This window comes from Numenius arquata, chromosome 17 (assembly GCF_964106895.1).
Source record: "Numenius arquata chromosome 17, bNumArq3.hap1.1, whole genome shotgun sequence".
NCBI classification, from domain to species: Eukaryota; Metazoa; Chordata; class Aves; order Charadriiformes; family Scolopacidae; genus Numenius; species Numenius arquata.
The window spans coordinates 786,277-804,220 of NC_133592.1; the positions used below are offsets into that span (position 1 = coordinate 786,277).

The following is a 17,944-nucleotide window of genomic DNA, read 5'->3' on the forward strand; positions in this document are numbered from 1 at the left end:
TGCTGATACCGTGTTATGTTTATTAGCTATAGAAAACGTTCTTTAGAGTGAAAATCCCATTTCAAGTTATTACAGTTGTTGGGACACAAAGCTGTACGCTTTTCTCCCTATTCCCACCACCCCTGACTTGGAAATCTATGAAAAATACATTGTTCTCTCTTGAAAGAGACTAATGACATTTACATATGAATAAGAACAATTGTCCATTCAATTATTTCTCTGTATACAGCAAATGTGTATTAATGTTCAGTGTCATTTAAAAAGTCAGACTTCTCTTGATGAAGGAAAGCCGGTATAATTTGATTTAGGATAAAGCTTTTCATTTTTAGTGGCTGTAAAAATGGTCATATTAATTTTTTACTTAAGTGAGTGTCTAGTTTCTCTTCAAAGAGTACCCTGTAAAAATATTATAACTGGAAGTAGTAGCTGTAGTGTTTTTAAAGAGTAAAGACACAAAGAACGTTAGATATGTGGAGAGAAGTATAAATGTTTGTTAGGTCAAATAATATAGTCCAGATCATAAACATAGACTTTTGTGGAGGGACCTTTGAATCTGGGCAAACTGCCATGTTTATAAAGAGTCTTTTTACATTCTAGTTTCTGGCTTGCATCGTTCACTTGTTTCATGTTCTTTTCTTTCAGTCTGGCTCAGGCTCATCCAGACTGTAAGCTCTTTGCAACAGAGACTTTACAAGACATTTATTTCACCTTAGGCATTGCATCGGATATAAATACTGATGGTACTCAGTGCAGAATTTGCAGTGGTTAATGTATCTGCTGTTTAAAAATGTAGTTATAAATTTATTTTCTTTTTGGCAAATGTCTGTGTTACACTCAAAGGAAGAGCACAAACATCAGGAAAAAAGCCCAACGTTAATGTGAATCCCAGATGCAAAACCGGCTTTTATTGTGTATAATGTTCCACTAGGAAAAATATTATTTATGACTTCCTTTAATTTATAGGATTTGTTTTTAAAGTCTGATCGAGCCTCGGAAATTTCAATCAAGTACAAAGAGCTTGGTGGCAGAAGTACACGCCACCAGCGCCACCCCCTGCCCCTCCCAAGAGGTTTTTGGGAAATGTCCGCATCTGAAACAGTGAGAAACAATGACCCTTGATACTTAAATGACTCTCCTTTGCATATCATAAAAATTCTTTGTGTTAAAGACTCAAAAGAGTCCTCTTTTATTATATAGAACCCCGTTTATCCAGGGAACCAAGCTGAACCTCAGGGAGACGCCGCGAGTGCTGTTTCTGTACCCAGAACTCCTCTTGAAATCTTAACCTGTGAAGAAAAGCAAACTTCTCAACAATGCATTTTACTTTTCTTTTTTTTTTTTTTTTTCAACAAAACTTTCATCCTTATATCTTGTTTGTAAGGAGTTTTGGTAGAGCTGTAAGCTTGTCTGTGGACTTACTTTGCTTTACATCGGCACAGCTTAAACTTCTCCTGGTTTTAGCCTTCCTGGAATTTTATGGTGACCTGTTCCACACAAGGTCATCCACGTCAGGTCGGTCTGGTGTTTTGCTCAAGTCTTGAGGTTCTTTCACCTGTTACTCCTTAGAAAAGTTTATTCTAAGTAGTTTAAGCGAAAAAAAGAGGCTTTGCAATTTAACTCTTGCAAAAAATAACATTTCCTCTTGCCTGTCTTTTAGACTTTGAGTAAAGGTCACTAATCTCTCCTGTACACTCTGCTCCTTGAATACCATCTTTTCTTGCAAGGAAATCAACTCTGGTTACATTTTTAAGACCTGTTGGTCGTATTTGATGCTTTGGTCACAATCTGCACATTTCACTGTGGTATAGACCTGGAACATCCGTGGGTCTTCTCTCCGAATGCACTTTGCCTGTTCTAATTGTGAAGATTTTCCAGCTCTTGGCCATCACGAGAAAGGAATGTGATCACCACCCTCATCAGTGTGTGAAAGATGAGGTGTATTTCTGTATGCGTCTTACACTGTCCTACCCTTCCCTTTCCTTGCTTCTCGTACTACAGTGCAGCTCTCTTCAGCTAAAAACTCTTCAAGAGTAGACATTGATCTTCAAAATTATTTGAGTGGGGGTGTAGAAGCGGCTTATTAAATATAAAATGCAATATTAAGTTATATGTGATGTGAGAAGTGTGCTGGTTACAGACATCTGAATGCAATGAAGCTGGAAATGAACAGTATTTTTCCACATACTGTAAACAGGACGAGTTTTTCAGTAGTTCGGTTCAGCAGAAAATGGAAGATTAGTTCCAGTATGATTAAATTTTATATTTAGTGCAGAAATTTCTCTACAAATAAATTTTCTTTTAGATATTCAGCTGCTTATTCTGCCTCTTAAATTGCTCTAAATGTTATATGTATTAATACACCTTAAAGATACTCGTAACAATTTTTGAGGGTACAATGTAAGATAAGGAAATAAGATAGCTTGTTAACGATGATGGGAGATGCACTGTTCCAAATGACTTTTGTCTGAAGACAACATGTCTTTACGTATAATAAATCTCAAATGTTTTGCAAGTACAGTATCGTCTGCCTATATAGTTTAAAACACTGTATAAATTATCAATATTTATTTTTATAACCGTGGATGTGAAAATTGAGTAAACACGGTTGGGTAGAAAGTTCTAGTTGTTTGTTGGTTTTGGTTTGTTTGTTTGCTTTTTTTTAAGAAACCTTTTTCTTCTATGAAAATATCAAAGCTTTGTATTGTGCACTGACTTCTTTTAGCAGCTGCATAACACCAAGACAAATAAGTTTTGTCGTATATTGTAAGATATACAAGTCATTGTTCTACATTGTTAGTTCTTACTTTGAAGTTCTCATTTATTGTTTACATCCTTCTCCCCCTTCCTCGCTTCCTCCCTCCCTCCCCCATATATTCATAGACTTGGAAGAAAATCTGGCAAGCAAACAAGTTCTGTTTTGTCAAATATCCAGAAAAAATCTCTGATGGGTGTTAAACCTTCAAGATGCCACCTCTGGCCTAAGGGTGATCCCTGTAATAAAGACAAGTGAACAGTGATCAGTAGTTCAAAGCTATCTCTGAACTACAGCCTCAGATTAATTTTGTTACTCTACTTACTCATTTACTTTTAAATCAGGTATTTAAATATTTCTACAAATTTTTTAAAATGATGACAAGATGCATGTTTGTCTTCTGCCATGAAAAACTGAGATATCACCCCTTTTTTTTTTTTTTTGCCAAGGATTTATGACAGTTGCAGATTAGACTCTATTGGTTTAGGTTTGACGGTTATTATTTAAATTTTCATAGCACCTCACCTGTGCTATGAGAGTATAGGACACCGATACGATGAAATCCCATTTTCAGGTAACTGTTTGCTGGTTTTGGTAGTGTTTTGTTTTTTTAAATTAGGAAGAAAGTGTGACTAGGCACATAAAAGGAGTTCTGTTGATACCACCCTCCATGGCTTTAAATACCAGGGACAGCACAGATGTTTGACATCAGTGATGTTTACATGGCCTTAGGGTTTAATTGCCTCTTACTCTTTGTGAGGAGAATAAACAATGACAGAAATCCAAAGGAATGATGTTCAGGCAACAGCGATGGCTGCATTTCATACCTAGTTGCAAACTTCCCAGCTATAGCTAAACAGCTACACTTTTTTTTTTTTCTTTTCTAAAGAGTAACATGCCATAAATTTCATGTTCTCTGCTGCCTATTAACTGGTAAAAAGGTATTAAAACTGATGAGCATGTGCACAGTGAATTGCTTCTAACAAGGTGAATGACTTTTCGAAGTTGTTTTTATCTGTTATGTCTAAAACTTCTGGAGGGCTTTGATACTGTTGTAGGTTATTTTGTTTCTCGGTGTGTGTTTAATAAATGAAGTGAAGCTGAAGTGCAGAGGAGGCTTTGTAGGAGAGCAGCACGGGAGGTTGCGAAGCGCTGTTCCACGGGAAATGGAGACTGACAGCAAATGAGGTTTGACATTTGGTAACTACACATACGTGTTTGACGCAGGTTGGTATGGTTTTAATTTGAAAGATATGCCTTTATTGAAATTAGTATTTAATAACACATTTAAACTTTGAAATGGGAGGGAAGAAGTTTCACTGCGGTTGTGAAGCGATGAACCCGGCTGCTTCACCCCCAGCCTTAATGAGATCACTTTTAAAAATGTGCTTACGTGACTCCCCTTTTTATCTGCGTGTGCAGTGAGATTGGAAGTCTGCCTTATGTGGGGGTGGGTCAAAAAGCAGATTTATACATCAAACCAGTGCTCCAGGCTCTGCCACAGGACACTGTTTTGTTGTCATTCTGCTTTCTGGCTGTTCCTGCAGTTTTCCATAGAAGAAATTGTAAGTGTAGGATTTTTAAAGCAATATATCTTTATTTTTACAACAAATACTCAAAATAATGCTTCCAGAAGCTGTGATGAAGATACATGTATGTCTTGGAACTGTAGGCCATTATAAAATTTAATTATTGTTGGAGATTTTTCTGCTTTATTTTTTACCAGTTACTCATTACAAATACAGGTTTCCTCTTAAAAGTATCTGAAAAATCCATGTGCTATTGAATTTCAAACTCTTCAATGTGGGGCTCCTCACACTTGTTTCTACAGTAGGTCCTGAAGGGACAAAATTCTGTAAGTTATGGACAAAGCAGACAGGGTGGGAGAATGTAGGCTTTTTTGTTGTAAGTTTATCGAAGTCGGGGACCTCGAGGTGAAGGTGTCACCTTTTCAGCCCTCGACTGATGAGGGACTGATCTTTAGGATTTTTCAAGTAAGAGATTTCTTTTATTTTAGTATTCAAAGGAAAACTAGTCTGTTATTAGAGCACTTGCCTTCATTAAAAGCCAATTTCCGGATCTTGGACATGTTTTCCAAATTTGTTGTTTGGTTGTAACTGCTCTCCTAAGGCCAAGCTGTCGATCCTTTTTGGAAAGTAGTCCCAAAAATCTGTGAAATATGAAGGGAAGCCTGTTCCAGTGGGAGTTGTACAATGTATTTATGAACTTAAATTGATGAGAACGAGTGTGAGTGCAAGAATGGTGCTAAGTGGAAGATTAATGACAAGGAGGGGCAGCCAACTTCAAGCAGAGGGATTTCTGCTGTCAACCTGCGAGAAAACAGCCACGTGGCTGAGAACAATCTCCGTCACTTGAAAATAGATGTCCGTATTTAATACAAGACAAATTTTAGAGTGTGACTTATTTTTATGTTCTCAACCTACAGAATAATAAAGTGTAGCCCAGATCTCAGCTGATGCAAACCGCCAAGGATTAATTTATATCGGCCACGACATTCCCACTTTATTCATGATTTTTGAATGTAGTGTGTTTGTGGGGATTTAATAGCTATGCAAGGGCAATAGCTATACATCAGTAATTCATAAGCTTTTAATGTGATTCAAGCAGATTGGAGTCTCTTTCATGTTTAGTTTCTAGTATTTGTGTTTTTACAAGGCCTTCATATTTATTTATGAAATATTCACAAACTGTCTATCTGGAAGTGGATTACTGTGCTCTTTTTTTAAATCAACACTTATTTATCACCCAGTACTAAGATTTTCTTCTCTAATGTCACTTTGTTGGAGGGATATATGCATATATTTCTTTTCATATATACATATGTGTATATTTTATAAATAGAACATGCATTTTTATCATGATACTTATTTTTGGATGATAAAAGAGATGACTGACAGTGAGAATACTATCTATTTTCTTTGGATTAATTGTCAATCTAACTTTTCTGGTAATTTGCATAAGACTTTGTTCCTATTTAGTCTTGGGAGATAGGTAGCCTCTTTATACATGGTGTAATAACCGGGCGTGTACTTTGGGTATCAGTGGATGTGGAGTCTGGAAATCAAAAGGATCTTGCTTCTTCAGTTTGCAGTTCTTGAGGAGTCTTATCACAGAATGGTTTGGGTGGGAAGGGACCTCAAAGCCCCCCCAGTGCCACCCCCTGCCCTGGGCAGGGACACCTCCCACCACACCAGGTTGCTCCAAGCCCCCTCCAACCTGGCCTTGAACCCCTCCAGGGATGGGGCAGCCACAGCTTCTCTGGGCAACCTGGGCCAGGCTCTCACCACCCTCACAGCAAAGAAGTTCTTCCTAATATTGCCTTTTTGACTTGACTTAGATTTTTGTAGCTCACATTTTCAAGTCACAATAAACATAAAAAGATAACACAAAGTAATCCTATAAAAGGATATTTGCAGTGTGTTTATTGTTTGTATATGTTAGATAAAGGTTCATGCCTGAGTGACTACTTTTGATAAGTCAAAGAAGTAAAAATAAAGGCAGAATGCTTAATGCTTGTTGGTTCCTTTAGAGTTTCTCAGTTGAGAGGGCTAGAAGTCAGGTTCTTAGTTGAGCTAAACAAAATTTTGAGAACTGAAATAGCTAGATGGTGGTGAGAGTCCAGCGTCCAGCTCCAGGGTGGGTGGACCTCAGCACCACGGGCTCTTAGAACATCCAAAAGGCAAATACAGACTTTTCTGTCAGCAGCAGAACACTTAAGGACATCTTCTGGTGAGACGTCACTCTGGGGAAACTTTTCTGTCCACTTTGCTTTCTGAACAGTGGAAATGTTCAAATGTAGAAGTGGAATAGCCTGAATCTGAACTCAAGGTGTCACTTCTAGTTTTTAGAAAACTCTGAGAAGCAGAAAACACCTTTCATGCTTGCAGAGTTCTGAGGACAGTCTTTAATGGCGGAATGAAACTATGCAAGAGATTTAAAAATACTTCTAAGATGAAAACTTAGACTGTCAGTAAGTGGCGGTGTGTTCCTGTGTCAGAGGGCTCACGTAGACTGCTTTGAACAAACACAGGCAGAGGCAGGAAATGTATTTTAGCAATCAAATTCAGCAGCAATATCCTCAATCCCATTATAAGTCACCTTTAAAAGGAAATGTGTTTATAGTGTGAAATCTCTGAATAATAGAAAACAAACAAAAATAAACATGCATCTGGGCTAAAGGACATTCTTTATATAAATGTAACACCTGCCTAAAGAATAAAAGCAAGTTTACCACCCCTGGTATGTTAACAGGAATATTAAAAGTGTTTATTTAAATAAAGGATGATAGCTTTTTCTGGGCAGTAGCAGTTGTTTTTATTGCCAACTAAAACATCTTACAAATTCATTTTCTACATAAATATTTTTGGTTGAGGTCTTTTGTAACAGTTTTATGAAATAAATAAGAAAATAATGACAAACTGAATATAGATTTTTCTTGTAGCAATTATTTGCTAGTGTCTTCCCATTGCCTTCTCAAAGACATAAATGAATAATTTTAAAGTCATGCAAAGGTAATTCGTGTAATTTACTCTTTAATTTAGTTATATATATGTTCTATTTTGCTTTTAAAGCTGGACATGAAAATGAAAATAGCAGAAGGTAAATTTCATGAAGAAAAACTTAAATTACAGCAGAAGCATGATACTGATGTTCAAAAGGTAAGAAGTGTTTGTATTTTTTTTTCCAAAGACAGTATATAGAACAAAATAATAGTCTGATTACAATAAATAATTTGCAGTTGTACTTCAACTTCTTCACAATTGCAGTTAATGTTCCTTTACAGTAAGGCTGTAGGTCACAGTTTGTAGAAGCTGACAGGAATGCAGGAGGGCAAAAGGCTTGCAAAAAGCAGATGAAAATACAAGAGGATTTGTTTGTTGAACAAGACAATCTCTTTTCCAGCCTTACAGCTCTATGGATTCATATGCTGATGAAATCAGAAAATCAGGATTTTTTTTTTTTTTGAGAGGAAGCACTCATATTATAGAAGAATGTGAGCAAATATACTTAAAACAATGAAATTTTTATGGACAAAATGCAAAAAAACCAGTAGGAAAATCTGCGAGTACATCACCTGTTCCTACTGCTACAGCAATGGCGCTTGTTCCCATGTCTCCCTTTTGACACTGCATCTCAAAGCAGAGGCTGGTCAGTGAACACTCCGTTACTGGTGTTACTGCGTCCTTGGAGCTGCGTGTGGCTTTCGGTTCCCCATAGCAGTAGAATGACACCAGAGAGACTTCCTGCGGGTTAGGTTGGATTTGTCTGTATTGTGTTGTGTAACACCACTTTTGGGAAGATTACAAAAAGACTGTCAAAGACCACACTGTTACTTGTAATACCATGTTTTAAACATGTGGAGTCAAATTCTGCGAGGTCCTAAGTGCCTCCTGAAGCTCTCTGATCCCAGGAACGTAAGGGGAGTGAAGCGCTCGGCATCGGGATCACGATGACTTACCCTACTGTAAGCTTTGCTTTACCGAGCACCTCTGTTGTGTTTCTTAGGACTGAGTCACAGACTTGGAGGAAGTCTGTTGACACAACACCATAACACATCAAAGCCTCCTGAAAGGATGTGAATATTTGGTCAGGTGCATATTTGGCTCCTCTGCTCTCAAAGCCTGCCCGCAAAACCAGTTAGCAAAGCTGGGATTCTAGAGGAAACAGCTTTGTGAGAATAAGAAATAGTTTAAATGCTTTCTCATCGCTGGAGTTGTCATCCTTTTCTAACTGATGTTAGAATTCCGTCTTTTGAAGTTGTTTAATAACGTTGGATATTTTAGAAAAGGTTAAATAGTGTCATATTAATCTTTAAAGACACAAACCGTTCAATGCAGATGGAGTAATATTGTTTTAAGATGAAAGCTTCCGCTTGATGAGAGAGTTGGGGCACTGTTATAAAATTTCTGTAACTTTAATGTTTATCTTAAACATGAAGTTTAAATTAAAATACTATCTCAAAGTGTGAAAATATTTGAGCTTTTTTTTTTCCCCCAAACTCAGCGTGTACAGAAATGTGTGTGTAGTTCCACCTCGTGTTCTCGCTCTGTTCCAACCATTGTCTCTTGGAATACACGTGAAGAACTGCAATTGGTGAAGTACAAAAGAGTGTAATGAAGTTCACGAATTATTTAAGTATTTCTTAAACCTGCACAGAATTTTAGATGCTTTCGAATAGTATTAGGGAACATAAATATGAGAAGATAAACAAATCTTTCTGTTTGCAGTAGTGGCACCGTGAAAATTCCAAACTCAACAAAAGCAGTGTTGGGTTTGCCCATTTAAAGGAAAACAAAAAGACCCTACTAAAACATGAAACTCCTTTTTAATCTACTCTACTGCCTACATTTATCTAAATCAATCTTTTGTTTATAACTTGACAGTCTTAGCTGTGAAAATTACTTAGATTCAGTCACTTAGTCCTGCACGACCTGAGCGCTTCTTGAAGGCAGCTCCTTTTTTGCAGACCCGTGTATGTTATTTTGTGCACTGGTTGGAGTTTTGGGGCTTTGGACTTTTGTTAAATTATTGTGAATTTTCTCTACAGATTTTGGATAGAAAGAATGATGAAATAGAGGCATTGAAGTCCCTCTACAGAAATAAACAGAATGAAGCTGAGGAGGCAATTAGAAAACTGGAGAAAAAAGGTGATTTTTATATCTATGGTTGTTGTTTTCTGCCTGGTGGTATCGCACTGCATCCTTCTCGTGGCCATGGGCTTGCGTGTTCCTTCTCTGCGCAGATCTTCCTTTCCTCTTCAGCTGCAGGTCTTGACCTGATTTTTGCCTTTAGATTTTTAGAGGCTTGTCCAGTAGTCTTTGCTGTACAGCTTCCAACCCAAATTTTCCAAGAGGCAGTGTGATCTTGTTATATTTGATACTTACAGGTTTTATGAGCGTCACCAGAAAAAGTTTCTTTGATGATACCGAAGCATTTTGACCACTTATTTCAAACTTTTTGGAATCTCTGGCTCAAGGTTAATTTATTTCTACATTCAGTACATTTTAGTCAAACCACAGTGTATTATTTAGGACTATTGTGGCAAGAGATTTCAAAGACGAGTAGTCGGCTTGAATATGCCTTAAATACTAAACTTGGCCTGAGTGTGGCTTGTCAGCAGTTTTTGAACGTTAGTTTCTTTTAGAATTACTTGGAGTCCATTTACACTATGGACTAAACCACAATGTAAAATAATACACTAGTTTAGTAATTTACGTACAAAAAGGGAGAGAGTTCCATGTGTATTGTTTCCTGCTTCTTGGGAAAGTAAATTCCAGCCAGGGATCTGGTGCTTCTGGTGGTTGCGCTCAGCTGTAAGGGGTTGTGTTTGTGTCACGTACGCTCTTGCCAGAGAGGGAAAATAATCAGTCACTTCTGAAAAGTGAACTTCTACCTGCTCTATTTGCTGCAAAATTTGTCAGACTCTGAATTCTTGATTAAGTTGGGGAAGTTAATTTCCTTTTGTATCTTGGGCATTCACGAGAACTTTTTCTCCTAAGGATGCACATAGAATCAGGTTAAAAATGCCTGTTTTCTTTGGGTTGTACAGAATTTTGTTGATGTATGCTTACTGCTTGAGTAAGGAAAACTCACTGTGAAATATCTTGTAAATAGAGAAGAGAAAACACCTTGTAATATTTTAGTGACACAGAATCTTAAGTGCTAAATTTTAAAGCACGTGGATTACGCCAAAAACCATCAGAAAGCCAGGTCAATGGGAAAACTGATGTGAGCCAATTGCATCTGCTGCCAACACGGAAAAATCCCAAAGGTATCTCTTGAATGGTTGTTTATTTTCTCATTTTTGACAGTTCAGACCCTTGTTCGTGAGTCACAAGTCGTCAGAGAAGCGAAAGAGAAGCAGATTGTGGAGTTGAAGAAGATGTGTGAGCAAAGCAATGATTCTTTGAACAATGAGTGGGAGAAAAGGGTAATGAATAACACTTGTGTTCCGTGAAAGACACCTACAGTGCATATCTGGGATAATACATTTCGTCACTTAAAAAAAAATAAATATAAGGAATATGTTACATTTAGTGATATTCTCTTATGCTGATTTTATTTTTTTCTGGAGTAATCTTGCAAGACTCTCTTTGCTGGTTCCTGCACACCCGTCCCTGCCCGGCCGGTCGCTCATCTGCCCCTCTTGGCAAGTCCTGGACGTATTAGGGAAGTGTTTATTTCTGGTTGACCTGACATGGAATTTTAATCTCGGTAAACCTGCTGCTACCTGCTGCCACGGTGATTCCTTTGAACTGTTATTTTTGCATTGGGTCATGAATTCTTCAATGTATTTTTATTTATTGTTAGACTCAAGACAGCAGCAAAGCAGAGAGAAAAGCGTGTTTGTTGCAAGACAGCTTCACCTTTGCCCGGATTATTGTCAGTATTTATCTTGCTTCCCCCTCTCTGGAGGGGGGGGGGGGGGGTGTCACAAAAAGGGCAAAACCACCTCCCTTCGTAGATGAAGTATGCTCTTTAATCTAATTTTTTTGCAGCCCTGCATCTGGAAGTGAAGTTGGTTTTAATTCTTGTCTTGTAAGAGATAAATCATAAATCTTTTCCTTTGTGCTTAAGACCCGGAGGCCTCAGTGTTTGCTGGGGGTTTTTGTTTTGTTTTAGAGAAGCGTTATTTTCAGCCTGGGGTCATCCCGCTTTTTGCAGTTACCTGGCAAGAGCTCTGCCTACAGCTGTAATTGTCATCAGTGATGCCAGTGTGCAAACTAGAGGGCAAATTAAAAAGCAAATATTAATTTTAACTTAATGAATTTATAGAAGTGAAATCAGAGCATGTATTTTATGGAAAAAAGTGGATAGCGGGAATTATGATGGAAATACAGTAAAAGTTAATACTGCAATATTTTTATAACTTTATATACTACTATTTCTGTGTATTTTTCCTTTGAATAGATGCAGGTTATTTGAATAGATGTTGCTGGCAATAATGCAAATATTACCAACCGTCTGTTGTACAGGAGGCACTCCCAGAATTCTTGGTTTTATTTATAACTTTTGTACCTGGAGATTAAATACTTATTTATTTATTTATTTTCCCAGATTATTTTTAAAAGGATTGCAAATTCAGCAAATCTTCCGAACACCACAGTATATACATGATACTTATAATAATAAATTATTAGCATTCTTATCTTTTGTATGAAAAATCTTATATTAAGTTACTGCCCGCTGTTGAAGTCTGTTAAATAATGGTCCAGATTCACAGGCACCTCCAGGATTTTGCTTGTGTTTATGTTGGGGAGAAAAGTCTATACTTGTGCAAATTAACCTGATTTTAGCAGTGTGTTTAGAATGATGCTTTTGTTTTGTATATTGCAGCTTTCTCCCCCAGCCAGGAAAAGGGTTTGTTAGAAATTTGAGAAATACATATTAGCTGTTACACAACCACTACACCAGACAAGTTTTGTGTGCTAATTAGTAAAGAATAATGCCGTGTCAATTGTATAGATGGAAAACTTAGTTTTGAGGCTGCTTAACTAGAAAGGGAGGCCACTGGTCTTCAGAATATAAATCAAGGGTTAGTAATGGCACAAATAGGCCTTTTATTAGACAAGTAGATAGTCAATGCTCTGCAGCTGCTTACCAACGGAAAGGCAGATAAACCGGCCGTGTGAGTATCTGGAGGGATTATTAGTGTTTCTGTAATAGAAATTCACTAATTTTGTGCAAAAGTCCTTGGTGTTCAGTTAAAGATGTAAACAAATAAAATAGCGGAGAGTGGCAAAAATATGTACGTGGTTTAGTATTCTGTACAGAGAAGGTATGCCATCTGTACGTTTTTAACGACTTCTTGTCGTGGTTTAACCCCAGGCAGCAACTGGGACCACGCAGCCGCTCCCTCGCTCCCCCCAGCTGGGATGGGGTAAAAGAGAGGAAAGCACTTCTGCCCCAAAATCACTGCTTTACAGAGCCCCAGTGAGACAATGTTCAGTGAGACAATGATCTAGTTTTGCTAGAGGACAGAAATGTGGCCTGTGCTTGTTAGTTGTTCTAGATATTATATACTATAATAATGTAATACTTACAAATGCTAGTTTTATATGCTGTTTCTTATTTGGTATTATTTTTGTGATGCAGCTTCACAACGCTGTGGCAGAGATGGAGAAGGAGAAGTTCAATATTCGGAAGAAGCACACGGAAGATATGCAGGAACTGCTTGAGGACACCAATGCGCGTCTGGGCAAAATGGAGGAAGATTATTTGGAACAGATCAAGTCAACTGTAAGTCTTTTTTGTAAATATGTCATGACAGCAGGTGCCTCTTGCAGTATCCAAATTTCATGCACTTGCACAAAAGCTCACATAAATACTGTTGACCCCAGCCATGTTTTGATAGTGCAGAGCAGTTGTTCTGTCTGGGGAGAGAACAGTGTCCTGGCAGCCAGGCCAACCAAGGATATTTCCCCCTGGATAAAATTCCTCTAAGTCCAGCCCTTCAGTGAATATTGTACAGCTGTACGTTTGTATGGAAGGACCATTTCTAGGATTTTTTGCTGGTCTTGATTGAAGTTAGCACAACTTCTGGCTCTGTAGGTTTGTACACTATAAAAAAGGATTTATATAGTACATCTATTTTCACAGATATTTGTGACTTCTTACTTACCCACCTCTTCAAATGATCAAATGCTCCTGTTAGATTAAAGATCAAATAAAAAGGATTTTTAAAGTAATTATTGTAGTATTCTAATTTATTGCATTAATTTCCTAGAATAATTAGAATCATGTTAGCAGGTGTAATCTGGATTTTGAGCCCACTATGTAAATGAGTAAAAAGCAAAAAATTAACAAGTATCCTCAAGAAAGCATCCTGTACTTCTTATCAGGATGAGCTATAAAGAAAATTGAATGAGTGAAAAGACAATGTCAAACAAAATTTACTCCTTTATTAATGAATGTTGAATTAAAAATTAGCATTCAGATCATGTCATAGGTAACAGTAAATACAGAGAAAAACGGACACAGTCTGTCAGCAAGATTGAATTTAAGAACCATCAAAACTAGACAGATCTTGCTGAGCAGCTTCTGATTTAATAATTAAACAAGGTAGAGTTCAAGGCAGGGCTTAAGATGAAAGACTAGACTGTCACTGGAAATTAGTTTTCTTTTTTTCTCTCCCTCTTTCTCTCTCTCTCCAGATTTTTATTTTTTGTTGGTATTCCTGTTTTCTTGCTCAGTGTTCCACGCTGGCAGGAATGGCACTGCTGTTAGCAAGTGAAACTGGCTGAACACTTCAACTAACACCACGGAACCAGAATTACCCTTGAGGGGTGGGGGAGCAGGGAGGAGTTATGATATTTGGTAGTATGTTAGCTGTGGCTCTTTTTGGTGGGGTTTTTTTTGGGGGGTTTTTTTTTTTGTTGTTGTTCTTTAAAAACAAACAAAGCAAAACAAACCAAAACCAATCCCGCCCCAGAGAAAGCCCCGTAGGGTGCCGCTGGCCGTGCGTCGGTGGAGCAGTTTGCTGTACGTCAGATGAAGTATCTCAAGGCAGTTGAGGAGTTGGGGTGAGCGTCCTGGCTGTGAGCGCGTCTCGCGTTGCTCCAGGCTCATTTCACAGCTCTGTGACACCTGGGCACTGACTTGGGATGGCAAATGTTGGAATTTTATTTTGCTTTAACAGAGGATGAAAGTACTGTTCCACTTCCCTCATCTTTGGACCTTTGTTAATATAAAAATAACTATGATACGTACATCCTGGAAGGGCAGCTGTGTCTTATTTTTTGACTCCAGCCTCCTGAGGAATTCTTCTCTCATTTCCGTGCATATTAACGTAAATATAGGGAAGCAGGGGAAGTAGTAGAGTAGTCATGTGCTACCTGCCGGCTCTTATTCTGCTCACTTTTAAAAAATTTTCTATTAGGGGATCAAGTTCTGGGAAGAAGATACAGCCTTTGATAGATGTTTGTTATTTATTGAAAGGAAATCACTGTAATTAAGCAAATGAGATGGATAGGTGGATTAGGAAAGCTGTGCCAGCAGAGATGGAGGAAGGCACACTCGGTCCTCGTAGGGATCTGCTGTATCCCTGTGCACACCTTCCTTCTCTGTCTGCCTCTGTTCTCTAGTAAGAAAATGGAGACAATATACTTACTGTACAAGGTGATCGGTGAATTATCTAGTTAATATTTGATAGTTGATTTGAAACACAACTAGAAGCATTCACATTGTTTGTGTCGCATTTGTATTATAACATTGTTCTTATATCCTCCAAATCTGTAGCAGATATTACTGTATCTTATTGTTTATATCCTTGGAGGTGGTTTTGCCAAAGTGTGCACATAAAAGGCAGTTGTTTAAAATCTGTAATTCTTTAGCAACTGAAGTGCATTGCTCTTTGGTTTAGTTTAGAAATTTGATATATATTTTTATATCTGTGAACATATGGTGGTCGTAAAAGTACTCAGAAGAATATCTTAGAGTGAAAGAGCTACAGATTTCACTGGATGCTCTACAGTTTAATATGTTTTTTAGATGACTTTTATAGCTCCTCATCCCCATAATGATCAGTAAAATATTTTTATATATGTTTTTTTCCTCCAATACTCTTTCCCACATGCAGGTTGTACATATTGCTAGTGATAAGATACTTTTTGGTTAATAGAAGGTCTAAAAATGCTTTACATGTATTATCATCTGTTACAGTTTTCCACAGAAATGTCTGTCATCTCTCTCATTTTAAAATATTTGTAGTTTAGAAATCAATTGCACATATTGTTTTGCTTAGGGGAGAAGACATTACTTTGAGGGGGGAAATAGACATCCATATTTTGAAGATTTATTTCTTTTTTATATGCAACATAGAATTTACTGTCATGATTGATGACAGCTTTGCTATTGTAACTCTTGTGCCTCTGGACCACCAAAGAACCTGGTTGCTCTAGGCTACTGAACAACTACAGAGGTATATCCTCATTTATTCTGGAGTTTCTCAACAATGACCTATTCTTTTAGAACCAGACGGTCAAAAAACTGGAGGCTCGTGTCCAGCAGTTGACTGTTGAGGCTGAAAATAGTAATTTACAGCGTCAAAAATTATCTCAAGAAAAGGCTGATGCAGAACAACGGTACCAGGCGGTATGCGCTGAGCTTCAGGAAGTGAAGGCAAGGTAATTGAATAGCGGTTGCTGTTTGTAACATTGAAGAATATGGAATTTCCAAAACCAAACATGATTAATTTTATTTCAAGAACTCGGCGATTGGTAATCGGCATTAGAAAATTGTCACAAAAACATATTAATTGATGTAAAACTCATTTTGGAATTGACCCAAATGACCATCACAAAGAGTGTGTTATCTTTCCGTTATTTATAAGCATTTAATTCTGTTACATTGGGCGCGTGGCAGAGGCAGACCCGCGTGCTCCGCAGGATTGATACTGAGCGGGTAAGATGCCAAAATATGAAAGCAATTTCCATATCCTGTTTGCTTCCTACTTGTAGGCACAGCTTACTTCAGAAAGACAAGGACCGTATTATACAGGAATACGAGGAGAACATCCAGCAACTACAAAGTAAATTTGATGTTGATATAAATTTTATAAAACAGGAACATGCTCTCTCTGCAGCGAAGGTATGCTTCCACAGATAACAGGCATTAAAACGGTGTTTATTCTTTAAGTGGTCTCCTCCGTATAAATGTAATGCTTATGAATAAACTGCTCAGTTCCCTAAGTTATTCATGTGCAGAACTTTTAAAAAAATAAAGTGATTTAATTTTTCATTCCCATATTTGATTGATAAATCATCTGCAGTTGACTGATACTTCTGGTGTGTACGTGTGCGTACAGGTGGTATTTCCACAGCTGATGCAGGTCAGGCACAATTCATGGGCTCGTTTGGTTTGTGCTTCTGTAAAAATTCCAGATACCAGAGGACCTCAGAACACTTGAAGACTTAATGTTTTCATAAGACCGCCTCGATGAGAAATAAACTGTCTTGTACAACCTTAATATGGAACATTATGTTAAATATTTATGTGTTTAAGGAACAATTTTTAAATTTTGTGAGCATACATTCCACCCAAAATGTAATAATTTTGGTTTGTGTCTGTAAAAACATCTATCAGGTTTATATCTACCAATATACCTAAGTAGATACATAGTATATATCTAATATAATTTTCAAGGTAAATAATTGTGGAAAAGGCTCATGTTTTAAACACCATCTGCTAATCCTTAGAGCCATAGGACAAATGAGCTCTTTTGCATTCATTTTCTGGAATTCTGGGAGCTTTGATGATTCTTTACTCAATTTACAAGGTATTTTTCCTTCTTTCAATGGTTAGTGCCAAGGGTTTTTTTATCAGTAGTTATTTTTTCTATGGTTTTGTTTACATTTCTAAGTTCACCAGATGGGCAGAAGAGATGTAGCTGGAGTTGTATACTCATACAGGTTTTTTTCCCAAGTTGGTAATTTTCTCCGGATTCCAGGCACCCTTGAGAAATAAATTTAAAAGCGCAAAAGATGTATCTGTAGAACTAATGGGGAATGAAGCACAAAAATTCCTTTTTCTTTTAAATCCCTACAGGCATCTGATGCGATTGAAGAGTTGCAGCATAGTGTGTGTCTATTAAAACAACAGTTACAAGATTCAGAACATCAAAGGCAGCAGGAGCTGAGGGTGAGCCCTGTGTTTCTCACTCCAGAATGACCAGCGCTTTTTACCTTCTCCAGTGGTTGGACTGTTTAGCTGCCTGTACTCAAATGCGGTTCTATACAACATGCCTCTCTGGATGGATTTTATTCATAGAAGTGTATCAAGTGTTGCCTTATCCTTAAAGGTTGATTTTAAAAGTATTACTAAAAGAAATCACTTTATTGATAAGAGCAGAGTTCACAGGAACTTGTTGACAGTTTGTTGTAATACACATATTACAGCAGTATAATCCTGGATCAGTGGATTAGAGAGAAGGATGTCAAAGAATTATGAATATCTTTTCTTTCCTAAGCTGTAAACATTTTTTAAGTAAGTTTCAAAATTGTTTTTATTTTTGTTCCTATTTAACAGTTCAATTCAATATTCTGTCTTCCTATAGATATTTAAATTAATCCTCCTCTCTCAGGATAATAAGTTCTACATCTGTATCATGTCTCAGTCCTGTTTGTGTTTTGGCATCTACTTTTCCTCCTATGTCTTCGTTTCCCAGTTGATGTA

The 17,944-nt window shown here is 37.4% G+C and overlaps 1 protein-coding gene across 3 annotated transcripts in view; it reads left to right on the plus strand.

The window, feature by feature from the left end:
• The window catches only part of CEP112 (centrosomal protein 112), a 165,792-nt gene that overhangs the window by 25,920 nt on the left and 121,928 nt on the right, over window positions 1-17,944 (plus strand). For all 3 annotated transcript variants that reach the window (XM_074160337.1, XM_074160339.1, XM_074160338.1), the window contains 7 exons: window positions 7,345-7,431; window positions 9,321-9,420; window positions 10,585-10,703; window positions 12,869-13,012; window positions 15,743-15,897; window positions 16,231-16,360; window positions 17,318-17,410. In XM_074160337.1, coding sequence (XP_074016438.1) covers window positions 7,345-7,431; window positions 9,321-9,420; window positions 10,585-10,703; window positions 12,869-13,012; window positions 15,743-15,897; window positions 16,231-16,360; window positions 17,318-17,410 — 828 coding nt within the window. The remainder of the gene's footprint in view (window positions 1-7,344; window positions 7,432-9,320; window positions 9,421-10,584; window positions 10,704-12,868; window positions 13,013-15,742; window positions 15,898-16,230; window positions 16,361-17,317; window positions 17,411-17,944) is intronic.